This window comes from Pygocentrus nattereri, chromosome 22 (genome assembly GCF_015220715.1).
Source record: "Pygocentrus nattereri isolate fPygNat1 chromosome 22, fPygNat1.pri, whole genome shotgun sequence".
NCBI classification, from domain to species: Eukaryota; Metazoa; Chordata; class Actinopteri; order Characiformes; family Serrasalmidae; genus Pygocentrus; species Pygocentrus nattereri.
In genome coordinates, this window is record NC_051232.1 from 28,009,408 (window position 1) to 28,032,075 (window position 22,668).

General features: G+C 40.8%; 1 protein-coding gene across 1 annotated transcript in view; it reads right to left on the minus strand.

The window, feature by feature from the left end:
* The window catches only part of ctnna2 (catenin (cadherin-associated protein), alpha 2), a 539,090-nt gene that overhangs the window by 354,399 nt on the left and 162,023 nt on the right, over window positions 1-22,668 (minus strand). Inside the window, exon 7 of the mRNA XM_017709467.2 lies at window positions 12,082-12,285. Coding sequence (XP_017564956.2) covers window positions 12,082-12,285 — 204 coding nt within the window. The remainder of the gene's footprint in view (window positions 1-12,081; window positions 12,286-22,668) is intronic.

Sequence of the window (22,668 nt, forward strand, 5' to 3'; positions counted from 1 at the left end):
GCCGCTGTGGGGAATTATGGGTAAGCGGGCACCAGCACTCATAATGCCATTATCCAGCATGCCATCGCACACACTTATTAACTCTCCCCAGGCAAGATGGCAGACGACCAGACAGCCTTGTTTTCTTTACAGCAAGGATACACACAAAGCAAAATGAGATACCACACATTCCATATTGCGGACATCAATACAAATAACAGCATGTTTCAAAAAATGAGAGAATACTTTATAGGACATTCTAGAGCCCATGCGTTAAACCCACAAACCCACAAGCACAACCACACATGCCCACAAGCACAAGCCCATCTGGCCTGTGAAATCATTTAGATTTTCTATTAATACTTTTTTGGTTTTATTATTTTATTAGTCTCCTGTAAGCACGGCGACGTAATGTGTGCTGCCACTTCCCTCCCCCAACAATAATCTGTGGAAAAGTGGTAGCACCTCAGTTCTACCACAGTCATCTCACCAAGCACACAACTGTCATATTTCAGCTGCAGCTCAAACAATATAAACACTCAGTTTTGCAGTTCAGAAATTAAGCCCAAAAATAAATGAACTTTCAGCTAACTAAAGAGGCCAAGTGTCTATATCATAGGCAGGAACATACAAGAAACTGTCTGTTTATATATATGTATGTGTGTGTGTGTGTGTGTGTGTGTGTGTGTGAACAGACTAACATCTAAACATCTAGAGTGCATGGGAAATACAGCAGTTCATTGTCTGCAGTACATGTTGTTGTAAGAAAACCTCAATGGGCCTTACTCACCAACTGTTAAGTAGAAATTTGAACCAACTATGCAGTTTTTCAAGAAGATTCTGACACCCACCAATGTTTTTCTATGTGGGATTTGTTCTTCAATAAGAACAAAATCTACACAATCACAAAAGCACAGAGATGCAAATAATTCTGCTGTTTAAGAATGTCATGAATCTGATGTAGACATATTCTTAGGACCTTTCTTTAAAAGGAAATATCAGAATAAAACTTAGGAAGATACTGGTGAATGAGGCTCACTGTTCTTGGCAGAAGCTCACAAGTGTGTGGAGCTGTTCAACGACATTAACAGGGAAATTGCAGTCGTTACAGTTGCACCTATTTATGTAAAAGAATAAACACTAATAATTTAAAACAAAAGATAAAGAGAAACTTGCAATATGCACACGGGATTTAAGTTCTTATGAATATAATAAAGTGACAGTGACTGTGATAATAAATATTAAACATCTAGTATAAAGCAGTTCAAATTATTGAACCTCTGAGTTATAGCAAACACAATTATTATCATTATTATACATATGAACAGCACAGTTAGGTATTGAGTTTTGCACAGATGAACCACTCTTTGTGAATCACACACTGAGGGAGGAGTTATAGAGTTTGATGGTCACAGGTAAGAATGACTTCCAGTGGCGCTCTGTGGTGCATTTCGGGTAGAATGAGTCTTGCACTGAATGTGCTCCTGTGTTTAATCTGTGTCGTAGAGTGGGTCGGAGCCATTATTCATAATGGCCTGCAGCTTAGACAGCATCCCCCTCTCCAACACGTCAGCGAGTCCAGCTCTACACCCACATCACCGGCCTTGAGGATCATTTTGTTGAGTATGTTGGCATCTGCCACCCTCAGCCTGCTTCCCCAGCACGCAACAGCATAGTGGATAGCACTAGCCACCACAGACTCATAGAAGATTCTGAGCATAGTCCGGCAGATGCTGAAGGACCTCCAATGCCTCAGAAAATAGAGACGACTTTGGCCCTTCCAGTAGAGGGCATCAGTGTTCTAAGCCCAGTCTAGTTCATTGTCAATATACACACCCAGATATTTGTAACCCTCCACAGTGTCCACATTGACCTCCCTGATGGACATAGGGGTCATCAGGTCCACTACCAGTTCCTTTGTCTTTGTCACATTGAGCTGCAGGTGATTTAGCTTGCACCATGCAACAAAGTCCTTCACTGTTGCCCTGTACTCTTCCTCATCACCCTTGCTGATACATCCAACTATTGCAGAGTCATCAGAAAACCTCTGAAGGTGGCAAGTCTCTGCGCAGTAGCTGAAGTCTGTGGTGTAGAAGGTGAAGAGGAAGGGAAAGAGGACAGTTCCTTGTGGACCACTCTGTCCGACACAGTGCTGCAGACGTACATACTGTGGTCTGCCAGTTAGGCAGTCAACAATCCAGGACACAAAGGGGGCATTTACCTGCATCACGGTCAGCTTATCACCCAGAAGAGTAGGTCAGATGGTGTTAAATGCACTGGAGAAGTAAAAAAATATGACCCTCACAGTGCTGGCTGGCTTATCCAGGTGAGCATATACTCAGTTGAGCAGGTAGATGATGGCGTCTTCAACTCCCAGGTGGGGCCGATAGGCAAACTGGAGGGGGTCCAGAAAAGGCTGGAGGGTCGGAGCTGATTCAAGACGAGCCTCTCCATGGTCTTCAGGCTACTGGCCTGTAGTCCTTGGCATCACTGGGTCGCGGTGTCTTTGGAACAGCAACAATGCAGAACATCTGCAGACTCAGGCTCATGTTGAAGACATGTTGCAATACTCCACAAAGCTGGGAGGCACAGGCTTTAAGCACCCTGGGGGGGACCCCATCAGGGCCTGCAGCCTTGTTTGTGTGGAGTGTCTTCAGTTGTCATCTCACCTGGTGAGCAGTGAGACTCACTGTAGAGGTGATGCTATCAGAAGGGGGAGGGGTGGAGGTGTGAGATGGACTGTCACAGGAGGGGGAGGGAGGGGGAGTGGAGTGGGCTGCTGAGGACCGGCAACAGAGGAGTCAGGATGGGGGGGGTACAGAGACTGCAGTGTCAAATATGTTAAAGAACAGATTTAGCTTGTTGGCCCCGTCCACGCTGCCCTCTACTCCTCTGTTGTTGCTGGACCAGAACCTGGTGGTGGTCCTCATTCCACCCCAAACTTCCCTCATGTTGTTCTGCTGGAGTTTCCACTCCGGCTTCCTCCTACATTTGTTTCTCGCCTCCCTGATAGCTGTCTTCAGTTCCCACTGGATCGTTCATACCTCCTCCCTGTCTCCAGCTCTGAAGGCCCTCTTCTTCTTGTTAAGGAGATCTTTAATGTCCTTGGTTACCCACGGCTTGTTGTTTGGGTAACATTTAACAGTCCTGGTTGGGACAGTGTAGTCCACACAGAAGTTAATGTAGTCCATGCATCACGGCCAGTCAGTAGCCTCAAAGCAATCCTGCAGTGCCTCGTAAGTCTCCTCAGACCATCTGCTCATTGTCCGCGTGATCACAGGCTGACAGTTCACCAGCGGCACATAACAGGGACTGAGGTTCACCAAGTTGTGGTCTGACCTACCCAGAGGGGGGAAGGGGAAGCAGCTGAATGCATCCTTAACATTAGCATACAGCAGGTCCAGTGTTCTTTCCTCTCTGGTGGGACATCCACATACTGAGCGCAGTTTGCTAGTGTTTTGGCCATAGTGACATGGTTAAAGTCACCTGATATGGCGATAAAGGCACTCTGGTGTTGAGTTTGGAGATGCACTATAGGTGAATAAATGACGTCACATACTGATGTTAGGGGGGGACGTAAACAGAGTACTCCCATGGTAAATAATATGGCCTGAGTCCAACAGCCAACACTAAGACAGTACAAGCTAGCTTTTACCCTCCCAGCCTGGTGGCATTAGGTGATGTTGAGACCTAGCCAGTGGGTGGGAATTAGGCTTGATTAAATAGAGGGGAGAAAACTTAATAAAATAAATTAAGCATAATAAAAATTTACTTTTCATTCTACATGAAGATAAATTTCACACAATGTAAAGAGAGGCCAGATTAAGTTGCAAAGTTTCACATGAGCCATAAGATATACTCATAAGAACTGTACTGTACTATACTGTGTGTCATGCAAAAAAGTGATTGGTATTCAACGAACAGATCATGTCATAAAATTATGTATTCCAGAGAGCAAATCTGGAGTTGTTGCAGGCATAATACCAAAAATGTGAGAGCTCAAAGTGTCCCCATTCCTGACTTGCCTCCCACAAGGCAATGGTGCATAGTGCAGAAGTCAATACTAAGACCAGAGGAACTCTTTTTCTGGTCGATCCTTCCTCTTTAGCACTGCTCTTCACGCTCTAGGATCAAACCAGACCCTCCTCAGAGGCAGTAGGTCTAGAAGCTATGCCAGTGGACCTTCCATCTGATTAAGTCTTTCTGTGCTCCACCCTTCCAAAGGGCGAGGCAAGCTGGGGCATCCATCTTCTTTAAGCAGCTAATGCCACATCCCACTAACTGTGAGATTAAGCTCGGCTAACCAACTCCCTAAATCCTCTTTACTGCTCAGGGGGCCAAGCATGTCGGCCGAACCGCAAAGCTGAGCCCCCCACCCTCCGACCCCCCAGCTCCCTCACCTCCGTCCAGCCACCTGCCCAAGCTTCCTTGACCTGGACCAACCATGCATTACTGGTGCTGGTCGATTGATAGATTGGCCCGTCCAGACGGCGGTAACTAAATCAGCCGATCCCGATGATTCAGCAGCGGCCTGGGAGCTGGGGCCTCGGTCACCAATCACCAGTCACCACCGGGCCAGACAGGTATGGACATTCGCCTGTCACTCTGACTTAATTTATTGCCGGCCACAACATTGATTAACCTTGCGCCCATAAGCTGAGCGTTCACGAAGGGTTCGCTCCGTGGTTAGAGGAGCAAGAGGGGGGGGGTTTACAAAAGTGTTTATTTGTGTGTGCAGTAAATGCAGTAGAGGAGGTAAAAAATAAATACTCAGACAGCTTTGAGAGGTCTACAGAATGAGAAAGCCTATGCCAATGGTAAAAGACAATGCAGAACATTCTAGCCTCAGCAGTCTTTTCTCTTTCTAAATAGGAATAAAAGGCTGAATAAAATAATAATAAAATAAATCTTAAATGTCCCTGTGCCTACTGGAGTCACTTAAGCAATTTTTTTTGACTGTTTGAGTTTGAGTATTTTGGCCGTTTCTGAATACTTTAGATTTTGCCTTTATACACCACATTAAAAGTGTCTGGTATCTTTTTTCAGCACAGCATGACCTGTATGACCTGAATGTTTTTTGTTTGTTTGTTTGTTTAATCTGACACACTGTATCAACATACTAAACCCAATAAAACAAACAAAGCACATGAAATCAGATTTTTCAAAAAATTATGTTTTCTGTTAACCATCAAAAACACAAACACGCTCAATTAAGGGAAAAGCAGAAGTGGCAATAAGCCATTGTTTTGGTCATTTTTTTTTGTTTTGTTTTTTGTTTGTCTTCTTGTAGCAGTGGTGGTAGGGCCTGTGACCTTGTATGGCTTTCTTGCTGGCATCTGTAACTGTGGCAATGGTGCCAGCCCCATGATTTTTATATCAAATTGAAATGGTTTTATTTCTGTTTTTATTTGGTCCATCAACACAAAACTAAGCAGCCCTATCCTGGATTTTGCATGCTTTTATGCACACACTAATATGATTTTTATATCAAATTTAAATGATAATATCTGTTTTTACTTCATCTATCAACACATAACTAGCCCTATGTCATTTTGCATACTTTTACACATGCAAAAATAACTTATTTTAATCAAATCTAAACAAAACTATCACATCATTCTTAATATCTAGCAACACCAAACAGAAAAATGCATTTATAGTCAGCATTTTCACAGAAGTTGATGTCAATACTCAAGGTAACTTTCTTTTTATGTGGTGTCGTCTTGAACCAGCCACTATTTTGATCACATTGGCGTTAATGACGACTTCTCAGCGTTAAGATGCCCTCAGGTTAAAATCTGTTTTTTTGTCATTTCTGCAAACAAAATGTCACACACACACATAGTAGTAGTAGTAGAAACATCCACGTTTTTTTCTTTAAATAAAATAACACTTTAAATGGCTCTGTCCCAACTGAAGCCACTGAAGACATTTATTTCCTCCCTGAACTCAATTCTTACCTTTTGTTATTTCTGTATGAAACTGTGTGTGTGTGACTGAGAGAGAGACAGACAGAGACAGAGAGAGAGACTGAGAGAGAGAGAGAGAGAGAGACAGAGAGAGAGAGATATGCACTAGAGATGCAGAGGTGAACATTGTCAAACTGTTCCAACTCTCAGCACTGAAATATGCAAATGAAACCCAGTGTTTCCTTTAGAATTTTTTTTTCAGCTGTGGTGGCTTGGAGTTTCATAATTGCGACCTAATGACATTTTGTAAAATTCTAAAGCAGTGGCGCCAATAATTTTGCAGTGGTGGGTCACTGCTGCAAAATGTATGTAGCATGAGAAAACAAGCAAAAAGGACAAATTACAAAGAAGCCTCAACATTATTAATAACTATAATTTAATTTTTTTCAGGATTTAGTGTGTCCATATTCTGCCTTTATTATAGCTCCTTTTCAGTCTTTCAATCTCCAGCGATATTTCTTTTCAAGTTCAGTCAAGTTCAGGAGTTAGTGGCAATTTCTGCTTCTCAAGATCCGTATAAATCCCAAACAAATCCAATGATGTTGAGTTCTGGACACTGGGGTGCTCAGATGACAGTGGCATCTTCTTTGTTTGAAAGTGTTCTTTTTTGTCTCTTTTCTCAGTACGGGCTTCTTGACAGCTACACATCCTTTCAGACTTTTAGAACATAATGTGGAGTCGTCTTCTCACAGTGGAAGGATGGACAGAAACCATTGTGGATTTTAATCAGATTCAAAAGTGGAGCTTGATTTTCTCCTCTTGCTAAAGAACGAGAGCTTTAAGTTTTCTGATTGGGGCAGTTTTGATTGTTTACTAGCTTTTTTTCCTTTATATTTTGTAATAATTCCAGACTGATACAGATAATACTCCAGTTTTGCAGTAACAAGTCTGTATTAGAAGAAAAAGCTAAAACGCAAGTCATCACCTACTTGCCCCCCCCCATTTCTGAGCTTTTAAAATTTTTGTTCCCCCCACAGGATGACTCATCTGTGGTCTCATTAGTAATGGACGAGCTACTTCTAACAAATTATTCTACCAGTGACATCAAGCACATTATGTTTAATTTTGCACAGATGCTTCACTTTCAAAAGACTCTGTGCAAACGCTTTCACTTTGAAAAGCCTTTGAGATTTATAGCTGCCAAACATTTAAATTGAGTCACACAATCAGACTCGAAAATGAGTGCTGCACAATTTTCGTGTTCATTTTTCCAGAGGCAGTTTGGAACTCTTGAGCTCTTGGAACTCTTGGAGCTGTTGTTGGTGCTACATGCTTCCATTTCACAATAATATCACATTCAATAACATTTCACTTGCAGTTGACTGGGGCTGGGCAGAAACTTCACAATGTGACTTGTTGCATTCATTGACAGTAGCATGTTTAAAGTCCCTGAGCTCTTCAGTGTCATCCAGTCTACTGCCAATGTTTGTCTAAGGAAACTGCATGGCTGTAGCAGTCAGCAACATGCCAGGGTACATGTCACCACATGCTGCAGTAAGCACAATTGCTGATGCCCACACCTTCACGTTTACTCTTAAAAATAGAGGTGAATGCCATCAGCTTTTTTTTTTTTTTTACAACATCCATGAAAATTGGTGCAAGTTCATGTATTCACAGCTTTTGCTTGAGAACACAGCAAGTGTGTCAATAAGAAGAAGACATGTTGTTTGACTCTAGCATGCTTTCAAATTCAAGTGATACTTTGATAACACACTCTTTGTATGAACAGTTGGCCAGTTGGTAGACAGAGTTAGCAACAAAGACATGGCTGCTACAGAGCTTCTAAATAATGTAAAGGTTCTATACAAATTTGAGAATTTACTCATAATAACATTTTGAACCATTAAAATACGTCTACTCCCCATTTCAGCAAAGGATCAAAGCCCAGTTGTATTTGCAAAATACACATACCGACTGCATGCAGTCCACTCTCAGCCAATCACAGCTGTGAGTCATTACATTTTCAAATGCATGCTAAATTCTTCAAAGGAGAACTTGGTGGGGGAAATACTGAAGTCAAGATAACACTCCTATCTGTTTTCCTCTTCCTGGGAAGCTCAGCTGGCAACATTAATTTTCCCCTGTTCTGTAAAATAAACTATTAAGAAAAGCCCACTTATTCAAACACAAGCTACAAAATGACATATTTTGAAAGTTGGTCCAGCTTGATTTTTGTTATTTCCTCACAACAACCATGGCGTGGTAATATAATTTAAGCCGTTTTCTCTGAAATAGGAAAAACATCGTTTTTACTCATTTAAAGTGCTTGTTTATATTTATTCATTTTGCTCTTGTGGTTAGATGGCCAGAGGCTGCTGTAGCTTCCAAACAGAAGCTCCTGAAGCTAATGAAGCGTCTTGAGCTTGCTGAGCAGCAGTTGCTGCTATGTGGAGAGAAGAAACAGCTGCTTTAGGACAAACAAAGATAATGGAAGACTGAAAAAACACAATTGGTGTGAAGGGGGGTGGGTGGGTTTTCGCAGTTTTAAATGGTCTGAAGGTCAAGGATGCCCTTAAGCTAGGATTTAGGAGCAAAATTGCCAAACTAGGCACAATACCAGAGATGGGCTTACATTGATATGCATTTAACTACATATTGGTATTTTCTTTAATCATGAGCTGACAATTTTTCAAAACTGCATTGATTTTACTGATATTTGATTATTTGCCATAATAATAAGTAATTACTCATTTACTAATATAATCAAGAGTGACAGTCCCATTGTTCACTATTACTACTACAATATTACTATTACTTTTACATTTTACTTTATTGTAGCAATTCTACATAATGTTTTATTTTTCTACAGTGTTTAATGTATAGTCATTGGATGTATTAGAGCCACTGTGGGTATTGTAGCTGCTGTAACACAACAATGTCTGTCTGTTCAATATACCAGTGCCAGTGAGACCCTGTTCAGGAAAGCCTGGGATGCCAGCTTTGTTTCTTTGAGGAATAAGCTGTATCATTTTGCTTGTTTATTTGTTTTGACTGAAGTCATCTTGCATGTGGCAGCCCTGTGCAGATACCTGCTAATTTTTTGCTGCATGTGCTCCCCTGCTATGACTAGCAAGATACCCCACAGACAACAACTGCCAGCTTCTCTGTGCTCAGGGAGGCAAAATGTGAAAACATGCAGGATTTCCAATACCATAACAGAGATCCTTCTGGATGAAAAGGTCACAGGTTTGGAAATACTTTGCAAAAGTGTATGAATGTTTTCAAAAGTACAAAATCAAATCAGCAAACAAATGTATAAAATGATTATATGCAACTTTACAGGTTTCAAATAATTACTAGGGAGCTGCCAAATAAATAAATAATGTTACATGAGTTCAGAATAATGAACTGAGTTGAGGACTAATCGAATATAGCTGAGAAACCTTTGAGGCTTTTAAAATAAGAGACATTCTGGATCTTGAATACTGAGAATGCCTCACATTTTAAAAACCTCAAAGGCTGATAACAAAATCAGCATAAACAGATAACTAAGGTCCCAACAGACGCCAGTACAGCAGGTAGTATAAAGCACAGTCATACCACAGAGAAAGTGATTCAGTAAAAGTGCTGATAGCCATCAAAATCTAATTTATTTTATACTATATAGATTTACTTGTATAGAACTTTCATTACAGTTTACTCAATTTATCACATTTGAGTTCAGCTAACTGTTCAAAGACTGTTTTCTTATTGTAAATTCCTACATTTTAAGTGTTTTCAAGCTAAATGGTATGAGATGAAATTGTGACATGACCGGCTAGTAATGTTATCTGAGATATAAGACCAATAGCATTTGTCTGTTAATCTTAATGATTTTAGAATTTTCACAGTTCAAAAAGATACGGTGGCTTTCTTCACAGATGTCAAAGGAAGCCTGTACTAACGTTTGTCTAGCATGGGTGGTATCGTGTGACTGGGGGAGTCCTAACTAGTGAGTGAAATTGGATGTGCTTAAATTGGGAGAAAATTGGGGGGAAAAAAGGAAAAAAAGAAACTTAAATACTGAATACCTAAAAATGTTGCTAGTTTTCAAAATTTAGACCTTAAAAGAAATTATAGCGCATAGGAAAAAGATGTCAATAAAAAAAAAAAAAATTCAATAAAAAATGTAAAGTTAATTAATATGACAAGCAATTTCAAACTATTGGAAAAGAGCAGACGTAATATTTACTTTTGCTGCTGTGTCTACATTGCAAAGAAATGGAAATCGAATTAGTGGTATATGTAATATCCCCTCATTTTCGTCATGGGGTTCAGATCTGGAAAACACACATTATGGCTGAGAAAGTCCAATGATCACTACATGGTGTCATCACAAAAGATCCTTTGATACTAACCGGGTCAATATTAGAAGAGATTTTCCAATGCTACAATGGGCACAAGAGCAGCACACACAAACTGAACGACTCACCCACACATACTTTATGGATTACTGGATTACATGCTCTAAAGTCTAAATTTTGTCAGTCTGAGTCACCAAAACCTTTGCCGAAACTATAATAAGGAGAAAAAATGTGAAAAAAAATGGAGATAAGAAGTCACACAAAAGCTTCCTCAAACAGCTGTAATTATGACAATCATAACCCAAACAAGCTTTACTCTGTGTCTGTACTCTGGCCATATCACATGTTCTCCTTGACTGCAAATATTCTACTAAGTCTACTGAAATAACCATTTAACACCTGAGGATGACAATAAGTTGAAGCCGTAAGGGGAAGCTCATTCATCATTCAAGAAGCACACATATTATATTAATGTTAAAAACATTTTTAACATAAAAATGGAAAGAATGCACAAGAGCCTCTCTATTATCTAAAAGATAATTATTTTAACGGCAAGTGCTACAGCAAAGTGTCCATCTTCTGTTGAATCATTCTGTGGAGTAAGGAAACATGCTTCGCTACCTGGCAGTCTGATGAACAAGTTTAGCGAATGCCAGGAGGGTACCTGCATTAACATATAGTGCCAAGTGTAAAATTTGGAGGAGGAAGGATAATGCTACAGAGCTGTTTTTCAGGGGCTGGCCTGAGCCCCTTAATTCCAGTGAAGGGAAATCTTAATGCTTCAGCAGATCAAGACAACTGTATGTTTTCAAATTCGTGGTAACACTTTGGGGAAGACCCTATTCTATTTCAGCATTAGTGATCTCCAGTGCACAAAGAAAGGCCCATAAAGGCATAGCTGGGTGAGTTGGTGTGGAAGAACTTGATTGGCCCACAAAGAGTCCTAACCCCAACCCTATCAAACACTGACCTTACAGTTGGTCTTTTGGATGAATAGGCTGCAAGCTGTTACAGCTGCATAGGGGGAACCAACTCTATAATAATGTCTATGGATTTTACAATGTGTATTAGAATTTTTGTAATGTGTAGGTGTCCCAGTACCTTTATCAATATAGTAAATCTTTTAACAAAGTTTGGTTTAACAAACTCACCATATATTATGCAAACACATGTACAGTACAATTATCTGTAGTTGTCATAGCAAAGTCTGAAAGTTTCTTATGAAGTTTCACATCACAGTTTATAATGGAATAAATAAAACAAACAAAGACAACTGCTAAAAAAAAAAATAATAACCACTGTGTATTTAAAGATCTTTATGATTTAAATCAGCCATCAGTAAGACTTGATTAGCTAGTTAGTGAAAGGCCAGCAAAACAGTATTGCATATTTATTTAATATACAAATAAATTATGTTACCCAAAACCTAATAAATGTGCTTGGTTAAAACCACCTCCAAGCTCCACAGCTGTCCTCACAATAAAGTGGGCTGCTCAAAAAACGTGTTACTAACATGTGCAAACAGTAAAGCCATGTTACTGTACTATTTTGCATGGTAACCTTTTTCTCAGTATCAGATAAAACTCACTATCAACAATGGCTTATAAACTATAACAATATAGGCTCATAAAATGATACAGTTCAATAATTATGTCTAAAAATGATTTGTAAACAACCATAATCAAAATGCCCTCTTTGATAAAGCTCTAATAGATCACTGACTACCAAAGACATTGCTGTTAAATTACATAAAGCCATTTGTCTGCCAGATGAGTTTGAGATTGCTCCTGTTGTGAAAATATTGTGCAGACCACTGCATTAGAGAAAAGTAAGAGAACCACTAGACTCACATTGTTCATGTACTCGCTCAGCAGGTCTTGCAGGGCCTGGCGTACGGCGTTACACTCAGCCACAATGCGCTCGCGTCGGTCATCCCGTGTGCACGACGAGTCAGCCATGAGAGCAGCACCACTGATGATACTCTCAAGACGCTCCTCCAGAGATGGCCGGAAACGTGCCTCGCTGAACGTTAGCGGGTCCAAAATGATCTTATTCTGAAGAAGAGAGAGAAAGAAGAGAATGAAAAAAGTTAGACAGCAAGTGACACACAAATTCTATGCTGACAAAGCCATAAACTGATGAGTTTTTGATTCTAGCTGTGTTTTTACTTTCACACACTTACATATTCATAATTATATTACTTTAAAAATACGAGAGTAACTTTTGTACTAGCAAGAATGCTTGGTGAAAATTTTATGAGTACATACATATGAGTACAAAAAATGGTTCTTTAAGAGTTCTGTAGTAAATAGTTCTACATAAAACCATGAACACTTAAAGAACCTTTTGCATAATTAAAGAACCACTTCATGGGACAAAAATGCAAGAGGCTCTTCAACAATTGTTCATTGTAATATACATACAAGTTTTTCTTTGGACAATATACACTGTATTGCCATAAGTATTCGCTCATCTGCCTTCACACGCATATGAACTTGAATGACATCCCAGTCTTAATCCATAGGGTTTAATATGATGTCGGCCCACTCTCTGCAGCTGTAACAGCTTCAACTCTTCTAAGAAGGCTTTCTACAAGGTTTAGGGGTGTGTTTATGGGAATTTCTGACCTTTCTTCTTTTGATACTGATGTTGGATGAGAAGGCCTGGCTCACAGTCCCTGCTCTAATTAATCCCAAAGGTGTTCTATCAATTTGAGGCCACAACTCTGTGCAGGCCAGTCAAGTGCATCCACACTAAACTCGCTCATCCATGTCTTTATGGACTTTGCTTTGTGCACTAGTGCGCAGTCATGTTGTAACAGGAAGGGGCCCAAAATCTCTTGGTCTGCGGAAGCATTAAAAGTTCCTTTCACTGGAACTAAGGGGCCGAGCCCAACTCCTGAAAAACAACTCCATACCATAATCCCCCCTCCACCAAACTTTACACTTGGCACAATACAGTCAGACAAGTACTGTGTTCCTGGCAAGCACCAAACCCAGACTCGTTCATTGGATTGCTAGATGGAAAAGTGTGATTCCATTCCAGAGAACATGTCTCCACTGCTCTAGAGTGCAGTGGCAGCAATTTACACCACTGCCTTCGATGCTTTGCCTTGCGCTTGGTGATGTAAGGCTTGGATGCAGCTGCTTGGACATGGAAACCCATTCCATGAAGCTCTCTACTCACTGTTCTTGTACAAATCTGAAGGCCACATGAAGTTTGGAGGTCTGTAGGAACTGACTGTTGTTGGCAACATCTGCGCACTACGCCCCTCAGCATCCGCTGACCCAGCTCTGTCATTTTACGTGGCCTACCACTTCATGGCTGAGCTGCTTTCATTCACAATTGCTTCCACTTTATAATATCACTGACAGTTGACTGTGGAATATTTAGTAGTGAGGAAATTTCACCAGTGGACTTGTTGCAAAGACAGCATCCGATCATGGTACCAAGTTGGAATTCACTGAGCTCCTAAGAGCAACCCATTCTTTCACTAATGTTTGTAGAAGCAGTCTGTATGTGTAGGTGCTTGGTTTTATACACCTGCGGCCATGGAAGTGATTGGAACACCTGAATTCAATTATTTAGATGGGTGAGTGAATACTTTTGGCAATATAGTGTGTGTGTGTATATATATATACATAATATATATATATATATATATACACATTATATATATATATATATATATATATATATTAACAAGTCACAGAATACTGTACTACTTCTGATAAAAATCATACAGTGGACATTACATCCATGAAATAGAGCTACACTGGCATAACCCAATGTCATCGAACCTGAACTAAAGGGTATGGAGGTGGGGGGGATAATAGAGGCAAGATCAGTTTGGCACGGTATGCGGCAGCAGACGGCTCAGGGCAATGCTCTGGAGCCTGGAGGCCGTGCAAGCAGAAAGGTGACCTTCAAGACGAGCTCCGGGGCCTTGGTTACAACCAGTCCCATCGTTTAATGGCACTGTTAAGATCAAAATGCAGACTTCAGGGCCCTTGCGCTTTTATTGTTCAAAAGTTTGCCACAAAATAGAGGTTTTATGGTCACTACAGCAAGGTGGGAGAGAATTACCATTTTGATGGTAGTGATATTGTTTTATGGCTGTACGATTTGAATATGCAGTTCACAGCAGTTTGCAGCATTAGATGGGGCGTATTTAAGAGGGATATGTGTGTCTGTGTGTGTGTTGAGGTGGTTGGGGGTCTACGTTACACACTAAGATTGACGTCCACTAGAAGATATATGGTGTCTCAAGAAAAGCAGGAATCAATTTTAGTTGTTCTCGAAGGACACTTAACCTTTAAATGTCTTTGATATCATTAAAATAACCTTTTGTGGTATGCTAATCACTTGCTTCTTTATGAGTGCTGACGTCATAACATATACAGTACGAATCATGTATATTTATTTTTAGGATAAATAAGTAAAGAAAAGAAGCAGGTGTCCTTTCAGTCCTGTAATTTTATTCAAATTTCTTTTTTATGCTATATAAATTTGAATTAAATCACTAAATATAACTACTGAGCTACTGTAGAACTTATTTTTATAAACCGCTGACAAACAAAACGTCACAATACTGCAACAGGGAAAACGGCAGATTTGGGTCAATCTCAACACTCCTGTTTGTAAGTGCAGTCAGACAAACCTTATTCGTCTTACAAGTGGCAAATTCAAAAGGTTGAAATGTTTGACTGGAGTGTGCTCTGAGTGACAGCCAATCTTACAGCACTCCCCATTCTGACCTTAAGGAAAACAAAGACTTGTTCTATTTAAGCATCCAGCTATTCTATACAAGCCTGAGTACGGCATTCAAGTTTTACTGTGTATCAAAGTAATGCCCACATCAAGCAGAGAAAGCCTTATTTTACTGGCCATTGTGGGAGGAAGTGGCAGCACTGGCCAGTTTATGAGGCCGTCACGATGCCTGTATCATTTTCATTACTGTTCATTGTTGGCTGATTTGCTGTGCATGGATGCCGCTGGTAGGGTCCCCTTGTTCTCAGTGGCCACTTACTTCGCATATTTTTACATGTTCTCTCCTCTGGTGAAAGGGCATGGACATAAGCAATGCATAGCTGCTGCCTGCAATATTCAGGAGTGCTGTCAGGGAGAGGAATTCAGTGACACCACTTACCAATTTGTCCAGTACAAATAGAGCAGAGAGAGGTACTGAGCGCACAAATAGAAACACACCTTCCGAACACTTAAAGTGGATGGCAGCTGTTACATTAGTGTCTTATGAGTGTTACACTTGCAAGCATGAGGAGGGAGGGAAGGAAATACCACCTTCACACTAGAGCTTGACACATTTATTTATCAAAAAAGGACCAATGAGCCAGACTGTGGGAGAGCAAAGAACACAGACATAGAGAGAGAGAAAGAGAGAGAGAGAGAGAGAGAGAGAGAGAGAGAGAGAGAAAACTGTAAAATAGGGAAATGCATTAAGTATAACCTACTTTCACACTCAGGAATTGAGTGACTAACAGGCTTGAAAGAGACAGAAAATGAGAGATGGAGAATGAGAAAGAAAGAGAAACAACTAGAACGAACAAAGAAACAGAGGGACATTTCTGCAAGACTATTTGTGTCTATTAGTGGTCAAACAACACACTAAATTCATGTTTCAATATATAGTTTGGTTTTCATGATACATTTTTAGTACAGAAGTAAAAAAGAAAAGGTCAGGACCACTTCATTAATTCATACAGTAATTTATGTTTGGTGGCATGGTTTTGTTCTGGGACCTCCCGGACAGGGAGAGCAACAAAAGGCCTTCCCAAAAGGTACATAACAGTGCAGCCGTCAATGAAATCAAACACAACACTGAGTAAGTCTAGCACAGCATGCAGAAAGAGTTGGAGTAAGGCAGGCTGCAAAGTGGCTTGCAGAGGAGCGGTGAGAACAGGCATGCTAAATAAGCAGCTTAAATAAGCACCCTGATGAATTTAGACAATGTATGTGTAATGATGTGAAAGTAGAGGAGGCAATGGATAGGGCAAGATGGAGGCAGATGATCCGCTGTGGCGACCCCTAAAGGGAGCAGCCGAAAGAAGAAGAAGATGTGTAATGATTTAAAAATTAAACACAGCTTTCCCCTGACAGACAAAAAGAGGATGTAAATAAATTTGTATAGCTTTTAACTTACTAAGCGCAAAGTTAGGCTTACAGAATCACAGAACTAATTGGGCAATAGCACTGATGCAAATCACTCTAAATCAATAACATTCACTTCAGATTAAATGATTCGTAAAACAGTGACATAACACCATTTTTGTAAAGAGTGAAGGAAAGCCAATGTCACTAGATGCCAATCACATCACACTCCACTTGGATAAAATCACTACCAGCAAGATGTTACAATGGCGACCCTTTGGACAGTAAAACGTCAACTTGTCCACATGCTGTCACACATTCACATTCTCTGTTTAAAACCCATTCCAGGCAGCCAAGTGTACCTTTCATGTTGACAGAGACACAAATGGTTCACAAAACATACCAATTTCACAACCAAATGAATAAAACCCTTACCTTCTTTAGATATGGTAAAGGCATAGCTATCCTGCTGCACAGACTGTGCTAAACAGAAACTACTATGCGCAGCCATATTGCTACTACTCTTTCAGGCCTCTGGGTACCGTACATATAGAAGTAGTGTACCATACATATTCCACCCATTACACATACAATATCCTTTTGCAGTAGTTATTTATGGTGGTATGACTCTGTTCTGAGAGCAGGATAAAAAAAAAAACTCCAAAACAACAATTCCAGGCAAATCACTGGCACATTAGTGCGTGTTGTGAATGGATCAGAAAAAGGGGGCTAACAATGTATATAGAGCCTGTGCCTTGCTAGCCTTCAGGACTGGTCTGATCACCATGGAGCTTCTCGGCTGTATAACGCTGTGCAGACCTCACCTGCATGAACTGACCTTTCTGATGATACTGTTGTTGCTGCTGCTCAAACTATTAATTATAACCATTGCTTCAGCAGTTTTTTCCCAGTTTCTGTATTTTAATATTTTATACTAATGTTGTTTGCTATCTGGTGTCCACCAGAGGAGGATGGGTTAGCCTTTAAAGTCTTGGTTCCTCTCAAGGTTTCTTCCTCTGGGTTTTTTTTCTTGCCGATGTCACTATTGGCTTGCTGATGTGGGCTTGGGCCCAGATTTCTCTTTAAAGCTGCTTTGTGGCAATTGTCTGTTGTAAAAAGCACTATATAAATAAACTTTGACTTGACTACAGAGAAACAGATGAACGGCTGGACGACAGTCCTTGTAAATGTATAACAAAATGCACCTACCTATAAGATAGCGTAAGGATACACACATACACACACAAACAAACTTTTGTGGTTATTTCTTTCTAGGCATGTTTTTATAAAACGGTTAAAAATCATTTTCACTTATGTCAGTGTGTTTGCTATTAAAAGTACATCTCACAGAAAAAAAACAAACTACACTTGATTAACATGAATTTTGTGAGACTTCCAGTGTCTGCCCATCTATCTGAGCTGTCTGTAATTTCAGTCCAACTTCATCTCTTCTGGCCTACATTCACTCGGTTGAGTGCTTGTGTGTGTGTGAGTGAGCAAGTGTGTCCATGGAATAGCATGTTACTGAGCCACTGGTTATTAGAGTGAAGAGGACTCATGGTAGATCACTGCATGGCGATCTGATTGAGTTGCACACACACCACCTGCTACTTCTTCACTGGCGGGCTGGGAACAAACCCACTTTACTTTCAACAACATGCGCTCCACAGCTCCACTGACACCTGGGTAAGATGGGTCTACATTCAAGTCACTGAGTGCATAGCAGTACCGCTGTCCCTCATCATTAATACAACATGGCCGGTACTAATGTCAGCTATACTGCTACCACCCATGTTCATTATTTAACTTCAGATGTCTCATAAATAGTTAGGTAAAAGGTGCAAGGGTAGGACAGATGGTTGTCAAATTATTTTGGGGGGATTTTGACATCAATTATGTTTATTTGAGCCATTTTCAAATAATTTTGGGTTCTGTTTCTTTAATACAGGATAAACAGCAAGCCTTGAACTTGATGCTTGTTGCTTTAGTACACTAGACAACAAAATGCAGAAAAAGTCTAGTCATTCACTCACAACAGCACAAACAAGAAAAACATAAGCAGAATTAGGTAGCAGGCTGTTTTCAAAACAAGAAGGCCTTGATGTTCATTAAATGCCCATTCATTCTAGGTGAAGTCTCCTTGAAATTATTCCATGAAATTATTCCAAGTTGACCATTCTTAAAGTTCTTACATGTTGGAACACTCTTAATTTGTACATTTTGGTATACAACCCCAATTACAAAAAAGTTGGGATGCTGTGTAAAACGTAACTAGAATGCAATGATTCAGAAATCTCATAGACCCAAACTTTCAGAATCAGAATCAGAATCCTTTATTGATCAGAGAGGGAAATTGCAGTTGTTACAGTTGCAACAATTTATGTAAAAGAATAAACACTTTAATAATTTAAAACAAAGATAAAGAGAAATTTGCAATATGTACAGAAGATTTTAGTTCTTATGAATAAAGTGGCGGTGACTGTGATCAATATTAAACACCTAGTATAAGGCAGCTCAAATTATTGAACCTCTGAATTACTGCACACATTTATTATTATTACACATATGAACAGCACAGTTAGGTATTGAGTTTTGCACAAATGAACCACTCATTGTGAATCACATACTGAGGGAGTAGTTATAGAGTTTGATGGCCACAGGTAAGAATGACTTCCAGTGGCGCTCTGTGGTGCATTTCGGTAGAATGAGTCTTGCACTGAATGTGCTCCTGTGTTTAATCTGTGTCGTAGAGTGGGTTCAGAGCCATTGTCCATAATGACCTGCAGCTTAGACAGCGTCCTCCTCTCCGACACTGCCGTCAGCGAGTCCAGCTCCACACCCACAACCTCACCGGCATTGCGGATCAGTTTATTGAGTCTATTGGCTTCTGCCACCCTCAGCCTGCTTCCCCAGCACGCAACAGCATAGAGGATAGCACTTGCAACGACAGACTCATAGAAGATCCTATGCATAGTCTGGCAGATGTTGAAGGACCTCAGATGCCTCAGAAAATAAACAACTTTGGCCCTTCCTGTAGAGGGGGTCAGTGTTCTTAGCCCAGTCCAGTTTGTTGTCAATATACACACCCAGATATTTGTAATCCTGCACAGTGTCCACACTGACCCCCCTGAAGGACACAGGGGTCACCGGTTCCTTGTCCCTCCTCAGGTCCACTACCAGTTCCTTTGTCTTTGTCACATTGAGCTGCAGGTGATTCAGCTCGCACCATGCAACAAAGTCCTTCACTGTCGCCCTGTACTCTTCCTCATCACCCTTGTTAATACATCCAACTATTGCAGAGTCATCAGAAAACCTCTGAAGGTGGCAAGTCTCTGTGCAGTAGCTGAAATCCGTGGTGTAGAGGGTGAAGAGGAAGGGAGAGAGGACAGTTCCATGTGGAACCCCAGTGTTGCTGACCAATCTGTCCGACACACAGTGCTGCAGGCGTACATACTGTGGTCTGCCAGTTAGGCAGTCAACAATCCAGGACACGAGGGGGGCATTTACCTTTCTTCACGGTCAGCTTTTCACCAAGAAGGCAGGCCAGATGGTGTTAAATGCACTAGAGAAGTAAAAAAACATGACCCTCACAGTGTTGGCTGGCTTATCCAGGTGAGCATATACTCAGTTGAGCAGGTAGATGATGGCGTCTTCAACTCCCAGGTGGGGCTGATAGGCAAACTGGAGGGGGTCAAGAAAAGGCTGGACTATGGGTCAGAGCTGATCCAAGACAAGCTTTTCCATGGTCTTCATGACATGATACGTCAGTGCCACTGGCCTGTAGTCCTTGGCGTCACTGGGTCGTGGCGTCTTTGGAACAGGAACAATGCAGGACGTCTTCCACATCATAGGGACCCTCTGCAGACTCAGGCTCATGCTGAAAACATGTTGCAATACTTCACAAAGCTGGGAGGCGCAGGCTTTAAGCACCCTGGGGGGGACCCCATCAGGGCCTGTAGCCTTGTTTGTGTGGAGTCTCTTCAGTTGTCTGAGATGGGCTGTCACAGGAGGGGGGCAGGCGATCAGGAGCAAGAGGGGGGTGAGTGGAATGGGCTGCAGAGGACCGGCAGCAGAAGAGTCAGGATCGGGAGGACAGAGCTTGTAGAGTCAAATCTGTTAAAGAACAGATTTAGCTTGTTGGCCCCATCCATGCTGCCCTCTACTCCTCTGTTGTCGCTGGACCTGAAGCTGGATAAGAACATGATGGCAGTAACACATCTCAAAAAAGTTGAAACGGGACCATGTCTTCCATAGTATAGGATCCTCTCTTCTTTTTAACAATAGTCCATAAATGTCTGGGAATTGAGAAGACTAATTGCCAGAGTTTTGAGAGAGGAAAGTGGTCCCATTCTTGTCTGATGTAGGATTCTAGCTGCTCAACAGTCATGGGGTCTTCTTTGCTGGATTTTCGATGATGTGCCAAGATTTTCTACTGGTAAAAGGTCCAGACCGCAGGCAGGCCAGTTCCACGCCCGGACTCTTCTTCTGCAAAGCCATGCTGTTGTGAACGATGCAGTATGTAGTCTTGCTGAAATATGCACATCCTTTACTGAAAGAGGCGTTATCTGGATGGAAGCATATTGCTGCTGTCTGAAGAAAACCTTGTATCTCCATTTTTGTCATTTTTCAGTTTTTGACATAATTTCAAAGGACCTATTGCCCATTACAATGTGTGTAAATTTCATGATGAATGGAGCAAAAGAAATGGCCCCAAATGACTTGGAAAGATGTCTGGTTCCTTTGACTTGCATTAAAACTACAGCATGTTTTTTATTTCGCTTGTAAAGTTCTAATTTTGGAGGTACAAGGTTTTCTTCCGACAACAGTGATATGTTGTTGTAAAACCTCTATATACTGTTCAGCATTGATTGTGCCTTTCCAGATTTTGACTGTTTTCAATGCAGTGCTGTCTGAAGGCCCAACAATCACGACCATCCAATTTTGACCCGGGCCCTTTTCCTTGATTTCATGGATTTCTCCAGATTCTCTGAATCTTTGGATGATATTATGTACTATATATGGTGAGATATTGCCCTGTGATGGGCTGGCGACCTGTCCAGGGTGTATCCTGCCTTCCGCCCGATGACTGCTGGGATAGGCTTTTTTTACTCCTGTCCCAGTTTTTTTGAGATGTGCTGCCGTGAAGTTCTAAATGAGTTAATGTTTTTCATGAAATGGTTAAATGTCACTTTCCACATCTGATATGTGTTCTATGTTTTCTTCTGAAAATTATGGGTCTATGAGATAAATCATGCATTCTATTTTATTTACATTTAATTACACTTTAATTACAAAATTAACTTTTTTGGAATTAGGGAATTGGGGTTATATCATAATAAAAAATTGTCACATTACCCAGCCTTTAGGAGGTAAACTTAAGTGTATACATGCATCAGCAGAGACATAAATTCACTATGCACAGTGTCAAGTTCTAGAAAGGCACAAACGAGCTTTAGCATTTCACAAACCTCCATTCTTATGACCACCAGAAATAGCCCAGACTACTCTTAATTTAAGTAGTCAACAGCAGATGATATAAAAGAGAAATTTTACCATTTTTATTGCTTGGATTGCTATATGGGAGCTGTATGACAAAGCATTTGCATGCCAAGGGCAAATTCTCAGCATGCACACCATTTGAAATAGCTTTAAAACAACAAATGTGTGCCGGACTGCATCATAGCAGGTAGCAAATACAAACATATATTCAAAACATGCACACACACACACACACACACACACACGCCAACAGTGTGTCAGGATGCATGTGGAGAAAGTGAGTGCACTGGTCACAGGTCTTTAACAGGGTTTGATCTGCTAGAAGCAGGTGCCACAGGCATTGCCATTTTATTCACACTCCCCTCTATAGAAATGTACTGCTCTGTAATGTGTTTTTTGCATTGTGTTATATGTCATTATATTCTGTATTGTGCGTGACTGTACTGTGACTGTATTTAGAACATTCCTCTGTCTATTCTTGTTTATCCCTACATGGCCATGTCTGTCACACTTGTCACTTGTCATGGACAGGCTGAGCCTAATCTTGGTATCAGTCCTGCTATAAAACTGCATCAGCCCTTGTCTTACAGGCTGGATAGGTGTCTGGTACCTGTGCGCAAAAGGATAAACTTCACTTCTCCAGACATACGGCTGGTCCCTTGGTTAAGTTAGGGTTTGGATTCTTCAACTTCAAGACTAAGTGAAACTACAGTCCATAAGAAGGGTACATGTATGCAAGCAAGAGAGAGAGAGAGACTTATCAAACAACAATTTTATACTAATAACTACTACTTTTATGTATATACAGTAAAAAGTTAATTTCCTTTCCA